General features: G+C 42.2%; 1 protein-coding gene across 1 annotated transcript in view; it reads right to left on the reverse strand.

Annotated features, from left to right (window-relative positions):
* Nucleotides 1–1,546: 1,546 nt before the first annotated feature.
* The window catches only part of CDKL5 (cyclin dependent kinase like 5), a 145,061-nt gene continuing 129,972 nt past the window's right edge, over nucleotides 1,547–16,635 (reverse strand). Inside the window, exons 16-22 of the mRNA XM_054695903.1 lie at nucleotides 11,627–11,726; nucleotides 9,368–9,388; nucleotides 7,983–8,105; nucleotides 6,682–6,801; nucleotides 3,869–4,308; nucleotides 2,352–2,437; nucleotides 1,547–1,725 (exon numbers count right to left, since the gene is read on the reverse strand). Of these exons, the coding sequence (XP_054551878.1) occupies nucleotides 1,547–1,725; nucleotides 2,352–2,437; nucleotides 3,869–4,308; nucleotides 6,682–6,801; nucleotides 7,983–8,105; nucleotides 9,368–9,388; nucleotides 11,627–11,726 (1,069 nt within the window). The remainder of the gene's footprint in view (nucleotides 1,726–2,351; nucleotides 2,438–3,868; nucleotides 4,309–6,681; nucleotides 6,802–7,982; nucleotides 8,106–9,367; nucleotides 9,389–11,626; nucleotides 11,727–16,635) is intronic.

The following is a 16,635-nucleotide window of genomic DNA, read 5'->3' on the forward strand; positions in this document are numbered from 1 at the left end:
CATACTTTATAAATACATGACGTGACTAGAAACTACCCAGCCATTCTAGCATGAGCTTAGAATTAAAGCATAACTGCATATGGTGAATCTTAAAGCAGGTTTTAAAACAGATTTAACCAAAGTGTACAGCACAAATACTCCTATAACAGCCACATCACAACCACCAATAGTTTTTTGCTTCTAATCAATCAATCTGTCGTATGCCAATATTTGTAAAGAGCTATTAAGTGACTTGAATAAAAAACAAAGACATTTTCTTTTGGGAGCCAGAGCTAAAAGCCACGGAGGCCTTGGAGCAGTTGGTAAAAACCATGCCAATCTGCCAGGCTGCTGCCTGCTTCTAAATATAAGCCTCATGGCTTTATGAAAGATTGTCTAAGGATGCTGACCTAGAACTGAAGTTCTCAACCACCTATAAAGTCACTCTGGTCTCCTCCCAAAGGATTTACCTTTTAGCAGGCCCAGGGAAACAGAAACGAACAGCAGGGTTCCAGGGGTGCAAGAATAGTGGTAGAAGATCCTTTAAGAGAATGTGAAATTGGATTCAGAGCTACGATCCTGGTTCCTCAGGAGGGAACATGGACAGAGCCAAGCTCTGTGGACCGGCGGGCCCGGAACACAGTAGGGCAGGGTTTCTCAACCTCGGCTCTACTGACATTCGGGGCTGGCTCATTCTTTGCTTGGGGAGGAGGGTGTTTCCTGTGTGTGGGGGACGTGCAGCAGCACCCCCAGCCTCTGCCCACTAGACGCCAGGAGCACACACCACCCCCAGTTGTGACAACCAAATATGTCTCCAGACTTTGACAAATGTCCCCTGGGGGGCAAATGTGTACCTGACCGAGAGGCCCCGTGGTCGACAGAGCCCACTCGAGCGCCTTCACATGGAGCATTTTGGGTCTTAGGCTCTGGAGATCAGCCACAATCTCAGCTCAAGACCAAACAAGGTTCTGTAAAAAGTTCATTTGCAACTTCTGAGAAGAAAAACGAGGATGGTGGTAAAGCAAAAGTAGAAAAACAGCAAAGAAGAGTTTCTTTTCAAAAGCAGATCAGCCATACTTCCATAAAACATAGTAATTCATAAGCTATTCTTCAACCTTTTATCCTTAGGCAGTTAGGGCAGATAATAGAGCACGGGTGTCATAAATCCCCCTTCCTAAAGGAAAGGCACCCTCCCGTGACTTTAAAGTGAGTCCTTATTATGGATGGCAAGCTTTGTGAGGTCAATCATTCATCAACCAGAGGAAAACAACAGTTAAAAGCTAAGAGAGGGCCTGTTCGATTTGAGAGAACACTTTACCATTCCCCTCTGTGAGCGGGAAGAGAATGCACTAGATGCTCGATCTGTAGATTGTAGTTCGCTTATAGCTTGCTGAGCTCCACGCAGTCAGAATGGACAAAAGCTGAGAAGAGGTAAAGAGAGCTACCTCAAAAACACTAGTTGAAACGTTGTAGATATTTTCTGGCTCAAATCTGGGAATGTATGAAAAGTATGTATCGACTCTTCATCGGTTAGGTTTACTTTGCTGTAGGTAGGAAGGCAATTATTCTAGCCCTTCTTTGAAGAACCATCACGAATGTAAATGTTCTGCGAACCTGCGATCCCAGTGTCAGCGTGGAGGAGACCTGGGGATCGGCCCCTCGAGCGCCAGAGCACAGCGATGTGACTGCGCAGGTCTGAAGCGTACAGCACAGTGAGAAGTCTTCCCAGAGGAAGAAACGTAGTTTCTGGTTTGCAAGGGGAATGCAAGGTAGAGATTGAGTGTGAAAAAGAAGAGTCACACACCGTTTTAGAGTCGTTAGTATCCAGGCAATAACTGCTAAGGGTCCACGTCACTCATATAATTGAGCAGCTGCCTGGGAAAAGCCAGAATTCAGAGCTACTCGAACAGTACTGAACTGGAGACAGAAACGAGATAGAAAAAGAACCAAAGAGCATGCAAACTACTGGTTTGAATCAAATTGTTTCAATGCTAGTACCCAGTTGAGTTTCATTTTAGTGCCTATTGCACTTATTAAAATTAAATAAAAAGCACCTTAAAATGACCTCTCTATATAATCAATACACATTATAGTAGTTATATAAAAATGCAATATGCACACAATTGAAGCTTCAAAGAAACTAAGACCTTTTTCTTTATAATCTTTATAATCATCGGAGTAATGATTCCCAAAATCTTGGGGGAAGGGGAACAGTAACTCAGCTCATTTCAGTTACAGCTGACTTGATTCAGGGGCTGATGTTCTCAGAATCCAGGGACAAGTAATAAATACTGAGAAGTTACCTCTTTGAGAGGTGGAAGGGGATCTTTAAAAGTATTATTGCTAAGAGACTACTTCCTAAAATCTAATACTTTTGGCGGATGATGGTGTTGCGGTGATTTCTGTCAAGGATGGCCTACAGACACGCTGGCCCAGCTGGCCAATGGCCTCGATGACACTTGGGAGTTGAAGGAGATCAAACGAGGGAAAGCTAAGTCCTGTTCTGACCATGTGTGTGTTGATAAGCATGATAACCTTATCACAGATGGACAGTCCCAGGAAGAAAGTAGTAATTTTCTTCCATAGTAATTTTCTCTACATCTGGAATTGCTTCAGGAGCTGTTTAAGTATATTGGAAAGAGTAATAACAAAAGAGCATTTAGAAATAGAAATGCCACACATGTATCTCACACCCCCCCAGCCAAGAGTCTGGTACAGTGCACAGGATTCAGGAGCACAGAGCTGGTTTGCAAGAGCTGCAGACTGGTGCCTCTTACAACCTCGCAACTAGGAATGTTCACTGGCAAATCTTTGGTCTACGCTCTACACTAATGCTAAGTTGAAGTGCACATTTTCTCTACAAAGACCCACAAGTAACCCTGGATCTCTTTTCCCCTCAGGTGTAAGGAATGTCCCTGGACACGGACAGGAACCAACTGTGTGAGGCCAGAGATGAGGCCTGCTGGAGTTCTCACTGGCCCAGCCGACTCTCCTCCCGTGCGGGCTGGGAGGAGCTGCTGCATCTCCTCTGCTACCAAGGACCGCGTCTAGAGGCTACTGCTGGGGCCTGAAAGCTGAGCAAGGTTCCTACTCTTCCAGCCACACAGCCACAACTCAACTCCCTTGATTAGAAGTCTAATACTCACTTCATATCACAAATGTATAAAAATATGGCAGATAGTGTCATAACGATACTTTCTTTAAATGATTATATTTATAAAACAGACATTTACCATATATATTTATATATAGAATAAAATACTCCTGATGCAATATATAAATGTTACTGCTTAGTTTTTATAGAAACTACTGTAGCTGTCCCACTGCTTCACAATGTTCCAAACAGCTCAAAATAACTTTACATTTAACATAAAAGGTATGATTATAACAGTACAATAGTAATTATAAATAAATGTTACAAATCCTATCAAATATGGAAGTTTAGAAAACAATTTAAGACATACAGTTAGTTCATCTGCTAACCCTTCAAAGGGATATACTCTTGGATTACAATAAACCCCACATTTAGTCTAGGCAGAAAAAAATCTGTGGTAAGGGCGTCGGTCAACATGAATTTTCTGTCCCTTGCAGTGCCAGAAGGTGTCCTGGCTTTCCCAAGTTCACCAGGGATTGCACTAAAGCTGGAACGTAAGGGGAGAAACTGGCAAGAATATTTTCTTTCTCAATGGCACGCTATCTAGCCTCACACAAGACCTGTGGGGTGGCGATCCCTAAGGGACTCTGTGGCTCTAAGATCCCTGACTAGCATTTGCGGCTGCGAGGAGCCAGGCGGCCCCTCACATACAATATTGCACACACCTTCATAAAGCTGAAAATACTGGCTTTCCACCCCAGCCCTGCCCATTCCCCCCTACCTCCACCCCCCTACCCTCCCCGCTGGCTCACCTCCCCCCTCCCTGAACACCCCCCCCCAGCACACATTACAAAGCGGTCTTCTTTTAAATCGTTCAGATTTGGCATTCGGGACCGATTTGTTCTGTTGTAGGGGTGCCCGTTTGGCCCACTCTTGGCACCCAGCTGTTCAGTGTAGGAAGGTCCCTCTGTGGCACTTCGGGTCACAGAGGACACGTGCCAACCAGGGTCCATCTGACCTGGCAGTTGGAGGGCTGGCCTGCCCTTTGGTGTGGGCTCCTGCCGGAGGTTGGTGCTCCCGCCAGAGGCCTGGCTCAGGGGATGGATCCGAATTTCTGAGAAGGAATTTTTGGCTTGTTGAGTTGTTAAGGGCTGGAAGCGGGGATCTGAGGAAGTCGGGTGATTTGAGGCTGAAGAGAGATGTAACAGCTTGCGCAGTGATTTTAACGGCTGGCTCTGAAAGAAAGGACGAGAGAGCATGTGGGATTTAATCTAGAGTAGACTTGAAAGCTGGGAGGAAGTGAGCAGACCCGAGACAAGGATGGGAGGTGGCTGTAGCCAGGGAGGGTGGGCGTGGGGAGGAGGGGTTCGTCCAGCCTTTTCTGTTCTTTTGTTCTTTCTCAGACAGAACCAAAGTTATTTATCTTTAACATAAAAGCCTAGAAATCTAGATAAGGAATCTAGAGCTGGTGTGGCTGATCAGGGCCCAGAGGCCTTGTGTCAGGCTGTATCCCATCTTCACCTTGGGATCTTAGGCTTGAAGTAGCAGGAGGAAGAAAAGAGGACCACGCCTCTCCCTTCTGACAAGACTTCCCCAAAGCCCCATGTAACTTCCCAGCAGGACTTCCCAGCAGCACTCAGGCCTCGGACCCTCGTAGAAGGTAGCAGGGTACCCTGCTGACAACTGCATGTCCCTTTTTGGTCTTATCTCCCGGATATCCCCCTTCTCTTGACATCATAAAATTCAAGTGTTCCCTCCCTTTCTGCGCTTTTACTTTTTTTTTTTTTTTTTTTAAGGGAGGAGCGTAAGACTTGGGTATTCAAAATGCAAAGCACAACATAACAAGCAAAAGTCCTGCACAGCCTCTTAACCACAACCTGGCTGGCTGCTGTGGGGGAGGGCCCTGGACGCCATCTCTGACCAACTATTCTCAGAGGACTCCTGAGCTGTGCTCCGCTATGCCAGGTGCAACGAGGGGCACATTCAGAAGAGGCATGTGAAAGCACGCTGACATTCAAGGCTCTCACTGGCACCCAGGCTCCGGGCTGCAGTCCTAGCCTTGGTACCTCTGGCTGCCAATTTTCTGAGTAACTTTATTCTGAGAGGCACACAGCACCAGAGCCATGCACTTAAGGGCTCAGCAAAGTTTTAATAAAATGTTGAAGATCTCTAGGCACACTAGAAGGATTTGAAGGAGCAGGGCATTGAGATCCAAGGGAAACTGCTGGAGAATGGAGTCAAGTAGAATCGCTCCTGGGCTGTGTCCTCCACAGCCAATCCAAGGTCTATCCAAGAAGCGCTGCGGTCCCATGGATGATGGTGCAGTACACTTCACATCTTAAGGGCTCAAAGTCTGTTCCTTGTAATTTTTATGAAATTGGTATGCTAAGACAATGAGATCCTGGTGATTTTTATAGCATGGACTACATGTAACTATTGAAAAATTACAATAATCTTCAGCTGGAGAGATCATTAGCTGAAAAGAGCTCATTGGCAAAAGAAATGGTTACACAAAGAAAATTTTAAAGGCCCATATTTTTTTATTTTAAATTGGGATAGACTGTGAGGCCCTCATTCAGAACATTGGGTTCTTAGTTTAGATGCATGTCCGATAACTTGGATATCTGGTTCTCAACCCTCTCTCTGTCCCCTAGCCTATATTATGTTAGCAGAAAATATAGACGGTTGGGAAAATACTTGAGATTTGGAAACTCCTGTCAGCATGTGTAAGTAGCAGCCTAAAAGAGTAAATAGCAAACCTATAAAAATAGACCCTCCTCTTTATCCCAGAAATCTGTGGTCATTCATAGGCATAAGCAACCCTACAGCTCAGGAGGGCTGTCAGAAATGATAGCACACGGCAACAACAGATTTATAAACCACTGAACAGGATCACAAATCATGTTAGATTATACTGCTATGTCGATTGTGAGACACTGAAATGTTCAAACTCCATGTTAGCACATTCCCAATCAAAACAGTTACTTAAAGGAGATAAAGTTCAGTTACCTGAAAACGGACTGGTTCAGTTTCTGCTTATCCCCCCTCACGATGGATAAATGTGATTACAGAATACGGTCAAACAGGCAGTTCCTAATGTAACTATTTGGCAGTCTTCTATCAAAAACAGTATGGATTTTAGAAGTTTAAATACACTGTCAAAAACGTTCAACTTCTCTGTCTTTCAAGGCCCAACTCACATGCTATGATCTTTAATGAAACAATCTTCCTATTATACCTTTTCTCATCCTCCCCTACATTTTATGGTATGCCTCACTTTTTACCAGGAATGATGGTTACTTATTAATTTGCTCTTGCTCCTAGAAGCAGAGTATTGTGGGCTGGGACCACGTCTCGAACCTCCCCCTTCAGCGCCTCCAAGCCCACAGTGAGGTGAAGGCTAATAAAAGCTCACACTTTTCCCAGGACATGGGTCACTGAAACGAGATTCATCTGGACTTCCAAGATGCAGCTGGTGACTGGTGAGGGTATATTTTGAGGAGGCTTTCATTATCTCCTGCAATACCGACAGGCCAAATTTCTCAGCCCCGCCCTCCCCTTGGGAGAGACGCTGCTGAGTCTCAAGCAGTGGTGCAGGAGCCACTCACTTGGGTCTGTAGATCGGAGAGCTTCTCAGGACGCCACTCCTTTGGTCTGCTGCTCGGGGTGCTAGCAGTGTGAATGGCTTTCTGTAATGTCAGAAGATCGGGGCCATCAGAATTGGGCACCTGCAGCAGAATATGACCAGGATTCAATAAGCCCACCAACGAGCCTGATGAGATGTGTAACCATACCCAAGAGGAGAACAAAAGCAAATCAAACCAAACCAAAACTCAACTAAAAAAAAGACCCAATTAAAAAAAAAAAGAAAGAAAGAAACCAAAACTCTCCCAAAGGTCACAATGCAAGTGATGCTAGTTAAATTCTGCTGCCCTCTTAATAATTTTCCCTACATTAGGAAAAATTGGCAGATGTCATGCAGCTTTGTTAAAACCTCACCCTTTAAAGCATTCCCATGCTGTTAGTTTTAGTCACTGTGAGAGAGAGCAGTTAAGTTGGGCTGTACCAGAAACTGCTGTTGTACCCTCATTCCATATTGCAGTTAGGTTATGAACCAGTTCAATAAAACAAGAATTTGTTCCTGCTGGGAAAATGATCCAAACGCTGTATTTGGTGGTGCCGAAGATGTCTGTCTAGCAGGCTCTCAGGGATGGCCAAGTGGGAAAGTATGGTTTGAATCATATTCCCAAGACACTGCCCAGTAAATCTGGGTCTAGCATTACGCACTATGAAAATGCTAGAAATCTGTGCCACACATTCCAGGTGAATGCAATCGATCCGTTCACCGATTCTGGTGAACTCAGGAGAGTAATGCCAAATGCCAAGCAAAAGCCCTGGCTTTAAATTAAGTGACCGGCAGAAGCTCGAGCCAGGCAAGGAAAGAGCAAATTACCAACTAACAGAAGCTATTTTTTCATGGAGCCTGCGAGCTCACTCAATGTGATCAATTCAACTTGGTTTTCAAGCAACAAACTGCCAACCAAGTGTTAACAAACTTTGTGAGCCAAATGAAAAGACATTTATTAATTATAAATGTTAATCGAATTCTTTAGAGGAAATAGGGATTTTTATGGATGCTGTCTGCCAACAATTGACTAATCCAACAATCCAAACTAGCCTTTCGCTAGTTTGTTTGTTTAATAGTCTTTTATGTGTTAACCCCCTTAACTGATTTGGAAAATCCAGAATGGGAAAGAATTTATATCTCAGTGAATTTATGGAACTGGCTCAGGTACTTAACTAGCATAAAGAGAATATGACCCCATGAAAATAAAAAACATGCTGTTGTCATCAGTAAAACAAGTTTACTGGAGCAGTTTTCAGGGCTACCATACATAAAAATGGGTACCATGGGTGGAGTGACTACAGGAAGCTTTTTCAAAGAAGAACTATGCTTTAAATGATTCTTTGAATTAAAAAGAGGAAAGAGGGATTTCTTGATGCTTGGATTCTCCCCGTTGGTGGAATCTGTCTGCAATATAAGATACAAATAAACTAATTGCAAAAAAAAGAAAGAAAAAAAAAGGTGTTTTTATTGAACTCCTAGCCTTTGGAAGCCTCAAATTATTAACAGCCACTGAAAGAACCTCTGTGCTGTGTGGGCATCTAGAAAGGATCTATGTCATTTCTCCCCCAGACATGAAGAGGCCAAGTATATAAATTTAAGACACGCACAAACATCTACGTAGAGAACATGTGGCCGTGGTCAACACTGTATAGTAGAAATGCCTACAGCCCTCCGTGTCTGCTCGCGTTGAGCTTACAGACACCTCAGATTTATTCATTACCAGAAAATGTGATTATAAAGAATTGTGTTTAAGAGCTATTGATGTACTTCAGTCTTTTCCTAATTGCTAGAGAGGACTTTAGCAACTAAATAATCTACCACATAATATGCCTATTAGGGGGAAAAAAGATAGCATACACCCTTTTGGATTTGGTCAGCTCTTGAACCAGAAAATATCACTTGGAAGAGGAACATCATCACTGCCGGATACTAGTGTTGGGTGAAAAGCCTGGATCCATGCTTCTAGAAATAGTTATCGGATAGAAATGTCTGGCACAATTTAGAATACGAGTTTACAAAGTGAAGAAACAGAAAGTTCAATCTTTAAACTGAACATCATTGCCAGTTGACTAACTAGGGTACAATTACCAAGTTGGCAAAGTCAACGTATGCTCTGAGGGCTTATGTAACTCTCTGGAGACAGAACTGAAGCCAGATTTCCCAAGGCGGCTTCCAGATTTGCTTGAGTCAAAGCAGGCACCTTGACAATACAGAATGATTTTTTGGCACCACCTTTCCCTGTTTTGGTGAGACCTTGAGTGCCAGAGAAGTAGAATGTATATGAGGGTATTCAGATCATCTTGTACGGGTGTATACCAGAAGACATATGAGTAGCTATCCCATGAGGTTCCCTGTCCGCGTGACTGGCATTGCTAAGGAGGACAGGAGAGAGTTCCTGGGAACAAGTGGCCAGAATCTCTCCACAGAAGTGGGCCCATGGAAGGCACTGAGCCTGGGCCTGCTCTTCAGGAGCGCCCGCCTCCAGTGCTCCCAGATGACCTCAGGCAGCTCACAGCTTGTCCGGGCAGTTCCTCTATCAGTGAAATAAAGCAGTTAAGCTAGAGCGAGGACCCACTAAAGCTTTAAAATGTACCGGGTACCACATTTCCCTTTTTTGGATCTTATACAAAGGCCACGATGCTTTAAATTTTCCAAAGCTTATTTACCTGGTTTCCTTCTGTTGAGTTCTGGAAAGTGAAAAAAAGAGTTCACTTTAATTCTGTTTAAATACTCATTCAAAGGAGGCGGAGTTAAGGCAAAGCCAGGCTTAGGAGCCTGAGGTCTGGCAGGATATACTGAATACTCTTTGGAGATCTTACTCTGGGTACCAAAGTTCTGTAAAATTATTTTCTTTTAACTAAAAAATGTAGCAAGATACAAACAACTTCTGGTTTGGAAGGTTTAAGGCATTGTGACCTGTACAGAGATATCTTGAAGTAACTTTACATATTCATTGAAAACCTAAAAAAAAAAAAAAAGGAAGAGGAACTTCCTTTTGTGTTAGAGTCATAATTTTATTTATCCTATGCTATTTAAACATCTAAAATTTGAACCAGACATGTAGTAATTGAATCATTCAACATGTACATACTCAACTCAGGCCACAGTGAGCCAAGGGCTTTATGTTCAATGTTGGTCTAAGGTAGATAGACATCAAAAGTTAAACCTATACACAAAACACCATCAATTCCTTAGTTCCTCCTATTTTCTGCCACTTAATCACCCCACAATGGCTATACATCTGAGGTTAAGAGCAGAAACAAACACCTTGAAGTAGAAATAATGGTGATTAGGAGGTAGTGTGAGTTTAATGCTCATGATGGATAAATACGTTCTATACACAATGATAAATGTCTTATTTTATTAGTATTTTAAATATTTGACTTCTCTACCCAAAATCAGGTCTGTTTTGTTCATCCTGTCTAACAAATGCAGCAATAATTTGAGTGGCATTGTGATTTGACATTCTGTTTTAAGTGAGCTTCAATTAGAATACAGGCAGTTAAAAATTTTTTCCCCAGGAATATTATGTAGCCATTAAAATGAAGATAGTAAAATCTGTGTAGTAACATACATAGTATAGTGTGTGTATATGTATATACATGTGATACAATTAAAAGCCCCAAAATAAAATTGTACTAGAATGCTCACTGCTATGTACAACTCTTTCCACACACATATGCACAGGCTAAGGAAATACACCAGTCTTAATGGTGGTTGTGGTAGGGTGGTAAAAATAGAAATGATTTTTTCCTTCAATTTTTCTGAAACTGAACTCATATTTATTTTATAATGAAACACATAAAATTAACAACTTAGCAAGTGAAAGAATAACCTAGAAAGGTAATCTAGGAAGGCCTTTGTCAATAGTTCTAGAATATCTGTGAGGTAAAAAAATCCTTACTTTGGGAACAATATGCTTTGCTATCATTTATCTCATCTTTACTTACCATTGACTCATAATCCTAGAATTTTCACAATGGAAAGGACCTCAGAAACATTGCGTCTAATCTACTCACCTTACAGATGAAGGCAAGGAAGTCCATCTAAACAGACCATTCTGATCATGCTTTTTTCCTTTTTAAATAAATGAGTCAATTATGTATGAAATAAAGCTTGAGACGAAATCATTTAAAATCGCTAACTCAACCTTGCCTGGCCTTGCAGGTGTCATAGAGCAAAAGGGGAGGCAGGCCCCACGGGGTAAGAAACTTCTGCTGCTGGCCGGGAGGCCTGCCCCCTCTCTCCACCCCCGTTTTCTCCCGGCACTAATTCTCCCAGCAGAATTCTTGCGTGGTCGGTTCCGTGACATAACGTGCATGGTTCCATGGAGCCAGCCCTTGCTTCAGGCAGGGGCTCCCAGGAGATAAGACTCATTCCACTTCACAGTTCAATCACAAGATAAACTTGTCTTCCTACTAAAGCAAGTCTTCAAATGTGAAATACAATCTCCTCTGTGTGACTATGCAGCCCAGAAACACACTTGTCAACATGGGAATTCGATAATGAGCCAGGGGAGAATGACGAATGATGGTGAGCTATGAATTGCAAGATTTAAATGTAAACCAAACCTGTTTCCTGCATTTTCACATATCTCTAACCCCCAGAGAGAAATAAATCCCATGACCTCATAGTTGTTACACGAATATAAATCTACAAGGATAAGACATTTATTGAGAGAAGATTAAAGTATTCTCTCTCATCGAAATTAAATTTTTTCTATTCCTAGAGATCCTGCTGAATCTAGAAAAGGTTGTGTGAGGGAAAAGTAGTTGTACAGAATTTGAGACACATATATAGCATCTGCATGTCAAGTATCAAGAAAATGATTCATTTTGATTGCCACGTACGAAGTGGCCAGGGCCCACAGGTAGATAGATACAGATGTGTATGCCACTGTATAGAGAAACTGGCCATGTACTTACTGTTTGAGATTTCTTCTTTTTCTTTTTCATTGACCTGAAAAACCCTTGTTTTTCCTTTTCCTTGAGTTGTTCTGAATGACTAATGTTTTCAGGACTTTTCCTAAATGAGAAGACATATTTATCATATTGGTTTTTCACTCACTCTCCTTCCATTATACAACAAATATAATGAAGACTAAAAATGCATGACACCAGGTTCAACTAGCCATGAAGAATCAAACAGAGGTAAAGAGCCTCTAAAAAGCAGAGGAGGAACTGAAGCTAATCAACTGTGGTTAATGATTAGCCTTTGGTACAGGTGCACTTGAACTAGCAATTTGAACACTATTACAAATGATCTGTCACTGTGTGGCAGGACCATCCCTCATCTGTGGAAAAACCTCAGATTTTGTGTTCGCAAAGCACGCGGTTTAAAGGATGCCTTTCTGTCACCTTCTAAGGGAAATAGAAACATTCCCCTATCTTCATTTTTCTATTTACCTTTTTAAATCAGTGCAACAAATTTATTATTAGTGACTTGCCAAGGTACTAGACACACACACACACACACACACCAGTGCTATAAGGAAAACATTGTAAATAAAAGTAAAAATTGCCTGAAACTGGAAAATTCCTTTATAAAAATCTTACCTCTATTAATTAAAACTAAGTAAGAACAAAAGGTAGGCAGGTTGACTACTTTAAAACATAGCACTCTTCTGGCTAACTGAAAACCCTGACATTACCCTTCCATCCACTGACACCACCAGGAGAAGGTAAAAGATAGCACTAAGACACCTTGGCCCCAATGAGCTGGCTAATTGTATGTTAACAGAGGCCCTACTTTACTTACAGTTTTTTATAAAGCAACTCAAATGCTGTTATTCTTGGAAAGGGCGCATTCCATAGCCTTTATTTTAAATTTGAATATCTACAGGAACCGTGAAAAATCATTTTTTCAAAAGACTGCATTCTTTCTACTAGCTAGTCCACAAAATCCAGTGTAGAAACATTATAGGTGACAGTGTTCACTCATACTTAAGGTTTTAGAAGACCTAACAGTGATGATGAAGTTACTAGAACATCTAAGAAAATATAAGCAAAGGAGAATCTTTAAATCCGTGACAAGGCAGAAAACATCTATATCTATTACAGACCCACATGACAGAAAACACCACGAAGCTATTAAAAATAAATCACATCTTCAAAAAATTTTCTCTAACATGAAGGAATATCCTAACTACAATACTAAGTGAAAACAGAAGGATTTCAATCTTCCTAGATAATATGAGCCCAACTGTATAAAAGCAGGTATATATGCACACTCTAAAACAGGCAAGAACAAAGTAAAATAGAATCATAATAGCTAACATCTCTGGGTAGTAGGGTTACTGGTGAGTTATTGTTTCTTCTTTTTAACTTCAACAACAAACATGTACTACAGATATAATAAAAAGGTTTTATGAAGCCCAGAAAATGTATTTGAAAAACCAAGAACTGGAGATCAAAGACAGGGAAGAGACTTAAAAAGAGACAGGGGGAAAAAAAAAAAAAAAGGAAGTTGAAGACCATGACCATTTGAAGGAGCAACGCCCATTTCCTCTGGAATGTTTAGCCTAAAAGTTAATGGGAATACTGAGGAAGTAAAGACAGGTACAGCAGGCTCGAGTGTTCTTGAAACCCATTAGGGTTTTAACCCCAATGATGCAATTTTAAACATCACTGAAAGTTTCAAGTTCTGAAGTGAAAGTTGGGTAATACAACACAACCAGTAAAATGACTAGAATGATGCATTTACAACTCTGAAAGCTAGAGACCGTCAGACGCGATGAGAATGAGAATGGAAGGTTGAGACGTTCTTTAAATGCAGTGTTGTACTTATGAAAAAAACACTCTCACCCCATTGACAGACGAGTCCTAGTCCCTGGCAATGTGGATCCAATTTGTTATTGAAGTGCAGGAATATGAATAAAATATAACTTAAGAAAAGGCTGCCATCCCAGAGTTCGTCATTACTGTAACATTTAAAACAGTATCCTTAACTTCTCTAAAGGCTCAAGGAAGCTTATGGACACTAATCACATTCCTGCTGAGTTTCTGTGGACAGACAAATCGGAGATCTAGAACACAATACCATGATGATTCTGCCCAAAGAAGCCAGCACAAAGACGGAAAACTGGGAGCTTGCAAAAATGTGAAAAAAAAAAAAAAAAAATTAAGATAGCAATAGAAACCTGACCCATCACGCTGCTCAGCGAAAACCCACCCTCTTCTGAATCAAGACTCCTTCCCCTAAGCTCTACCGATTCGAGATGGCTTCCTGTAGGGTGCTCCAGTATCTGAATAAACTTAACTTTCCTAATCCCAGCTCTTGTCTCTCAGGTTTGGCTTGCTAGGGGCGAGGAGCTGAACTTGGGTTTTGCTGCGTTATGACAAGTACTTTTGAGATTAAGGAGATGAAACCTTGGCAAAGACAAACCCCAGGCCACAGCATCCAGTCAAGTGTGGGGTCTGGAGGACACAGCAGAACAGTGTAGTTTGACGAAATCATAGAAGCACTAACCTTCGGATGGAAAGGAGTCTCAGAGAGCACCAAGTTCAACCAGTAATAGTATTTTTATTGTTCTGTAACTTTCATAAGTTAAAGAATTATTTGCTTATATTGCTTATGTGCTTCCACGGTGGGGCATATGTAACCTCGAAACACAGCAGAGTATTCAGATTAATGGGTAGGAATGTTTATCAATCAGAATGAAAGTCTAATCCAACAAAATATCAAAGTTCTACCAAGGGTTGGTAGGAAAAGTGCTTTCTACCACCTTAGGAAATCTTCAGGGGGGCATGTTCAGCACAAGTGCAACCTCAAGATGGGGAGGGGTGTTAGCTACTGCTCTTGTGAGGGGACGGGAAGGAAGGCTAAGACTAGACTTCTGGGGAGGAGGATCTGGGGTTTGGGAAGATGAAAGTGAAAGGATGTGTGGGGGGGGGCAAGGAAAGAGAAGCAGGATGAAAAGCCCAGTATTTGCAGTTATTTGTGTCCCCAAATACAGGAAGATGAATCAAATACCCTCCGCACGGTCTTTTCAGAGGCACTGGCTAAATCAGAGCCCGGAGAAGAGGGTTTGATGAAGAAAACATCTTCAAACTGAAGCTGAGTAGAGGCAGTGGAGCATAGGTCCAGGCAGGGAAAGATCAAAGACACCAAAACAAAAGAGGAACTAAATTGCCCTTGAACTAGAGGATGCGAGTTAGGAGTGAAGCGTGAGAGTGCGTGTGTGACAAAGGAAACAGGAGGAAGTCAGAGAGAAGAGCACAAACCGGAGAGCGAGGGGGCGAGGGAGAACAGAGGCGGGGAGGGCAGCTACAGGGAAGTGTACACAGAAGCAGCAGAGAAGCAGAAGGGAGGAAGACCAAGGAGGGAGATTCTGAGACATCTGAAAGCTGCACTGAGCAGTCACAACTAGTATTAATAGCGCTAAACGAGCAAGAGTGTGTCCTGTAACTGGTCTCATTTGTGATTCTGGACCCTGCCATTCCGCCCGGTACAGTCAATAGGTGGGTCCAGGAGGAGCAGCAAAACAGAAGGGCAAGTGGGACAGGAGCCTGGCGGACTTCCCTGGTCCTCCTCCACCCTGAGGGGAGGGACAAGTAGCACGGGGGAGGGATATGTAGGGGGCAAACACTCTCCTTCCTGTACTGCCATCCGACTCCAACACAGCTGATTCCACAAGCGGTCATGAGGAAAAATTGCAAGACTTACCTGAAAAAGGAAGAAAGTAAAATAGACAGAATCAAAGCCACCCAGCACTGATGGAGAACCACGTATGTGCCAGGCCCCACGTCAGGTGTGGGAGACAGAAAAAGAAAACAAGGAGTGTGACCCCTCGTGGCTCACAGATTTAAGGTGGGGGACCCACAGATTTGACAGACTTGAGAGTAGACTTGAGGGGCTTCAGGGACACCTCTGGGGGCAATGTGAAGATGAGTTGAAGAGAGGGGTGTTACTGACACTCTCGTGCCACCTCCTCCCCCCTCACTGCAGTGTGACTAGGGTGGGTCCGCTGATGTCTGAGCAGAGAAAATCAGTGAATAATTCTGTGAGTTATGGTAGTAGCACTAATGGATGCCAAAGATTCATAATTTTACAAGAAGAAAAAGCCTACAATTGTGCAAGTGAGTGACAGCCATTCTTCACTGATCTTAACTACAGGGACTCCTAATTAATTTGGTTTACTGTTTAAGCATCAATTTTTAACCCAATTTTGACAGCAGTCTTTCTAAATGTATTTATACACGTTGTCTTTTTAAGCCAAGTAAAAGCAGCCCATTTTATAAATATATATTCTCCTTGAATATCTAGTATAATATGTATGAAACCACAAGGGCTAGAAATGATTTTCCTACTGGGGCCCCTGGAAAAGGCAAAAACATCCCTCTTCTCACACAGCTGTTATTTGGGATCTTTTTCCCTCTGCACACTGTATTGTGACCCAGGATTATTCTCACCCTACGACGTCAGTGCCAAATGCTCAAATTGTGCATGAAAGAATAAACAGGTGCAGAGGGAGGGTGGAGGAGTTTTCCCATTAGTAACGATGATGAATCTAACTGCATTGGCTATTTTTCTTAAGATACTTTGGCTTAGCTTCCAGTTTTTACAGGACTCTAGATGTCTGAGATGGTCAGAATAATCCCTCTGGATATTATACTGCAGTATCTGTTTATCACTTTAAAATATGACATAGTAGCTTGATTGTTCCATTGCAGGAAGTGTGTATATCCCACAAATACTCTCTTCTCAAAAGAAATGTGAAGTACTACTATTAAAGCGAAACAGACTGCCCTTAGCTAAGGGATCACTGAGGAACAGCAATTCATATGTCACCACAGTAAGGCCCTTTGGTGTTTTTTTTAACAGTTATCAACTTGTGCACTTCTCTCACATATATACAGTATAGGGAAGCAACCAGAGGTCTCATTCAAGAAAAAGAAATCATGAGGCAAGTTTACTGACTTAGAAAGGGCTAGAT

This window comes from Talpa occidentalis, unplaced genomic scaffold (genome assembly GCF_014898055.3).
Source record: "Talpa occidentalis isolate TD23 unplaced genomic scaffold, MPIMG_talOcc4v2.1 talOcc4.15, whole genome shotgun sequence".
Lineage (NCBI taxonomy): Eukaryota > Metazoa > Chordata > Mammalia > Eulipotyphla > Talpidae > Talpa > Talpa occidentalis.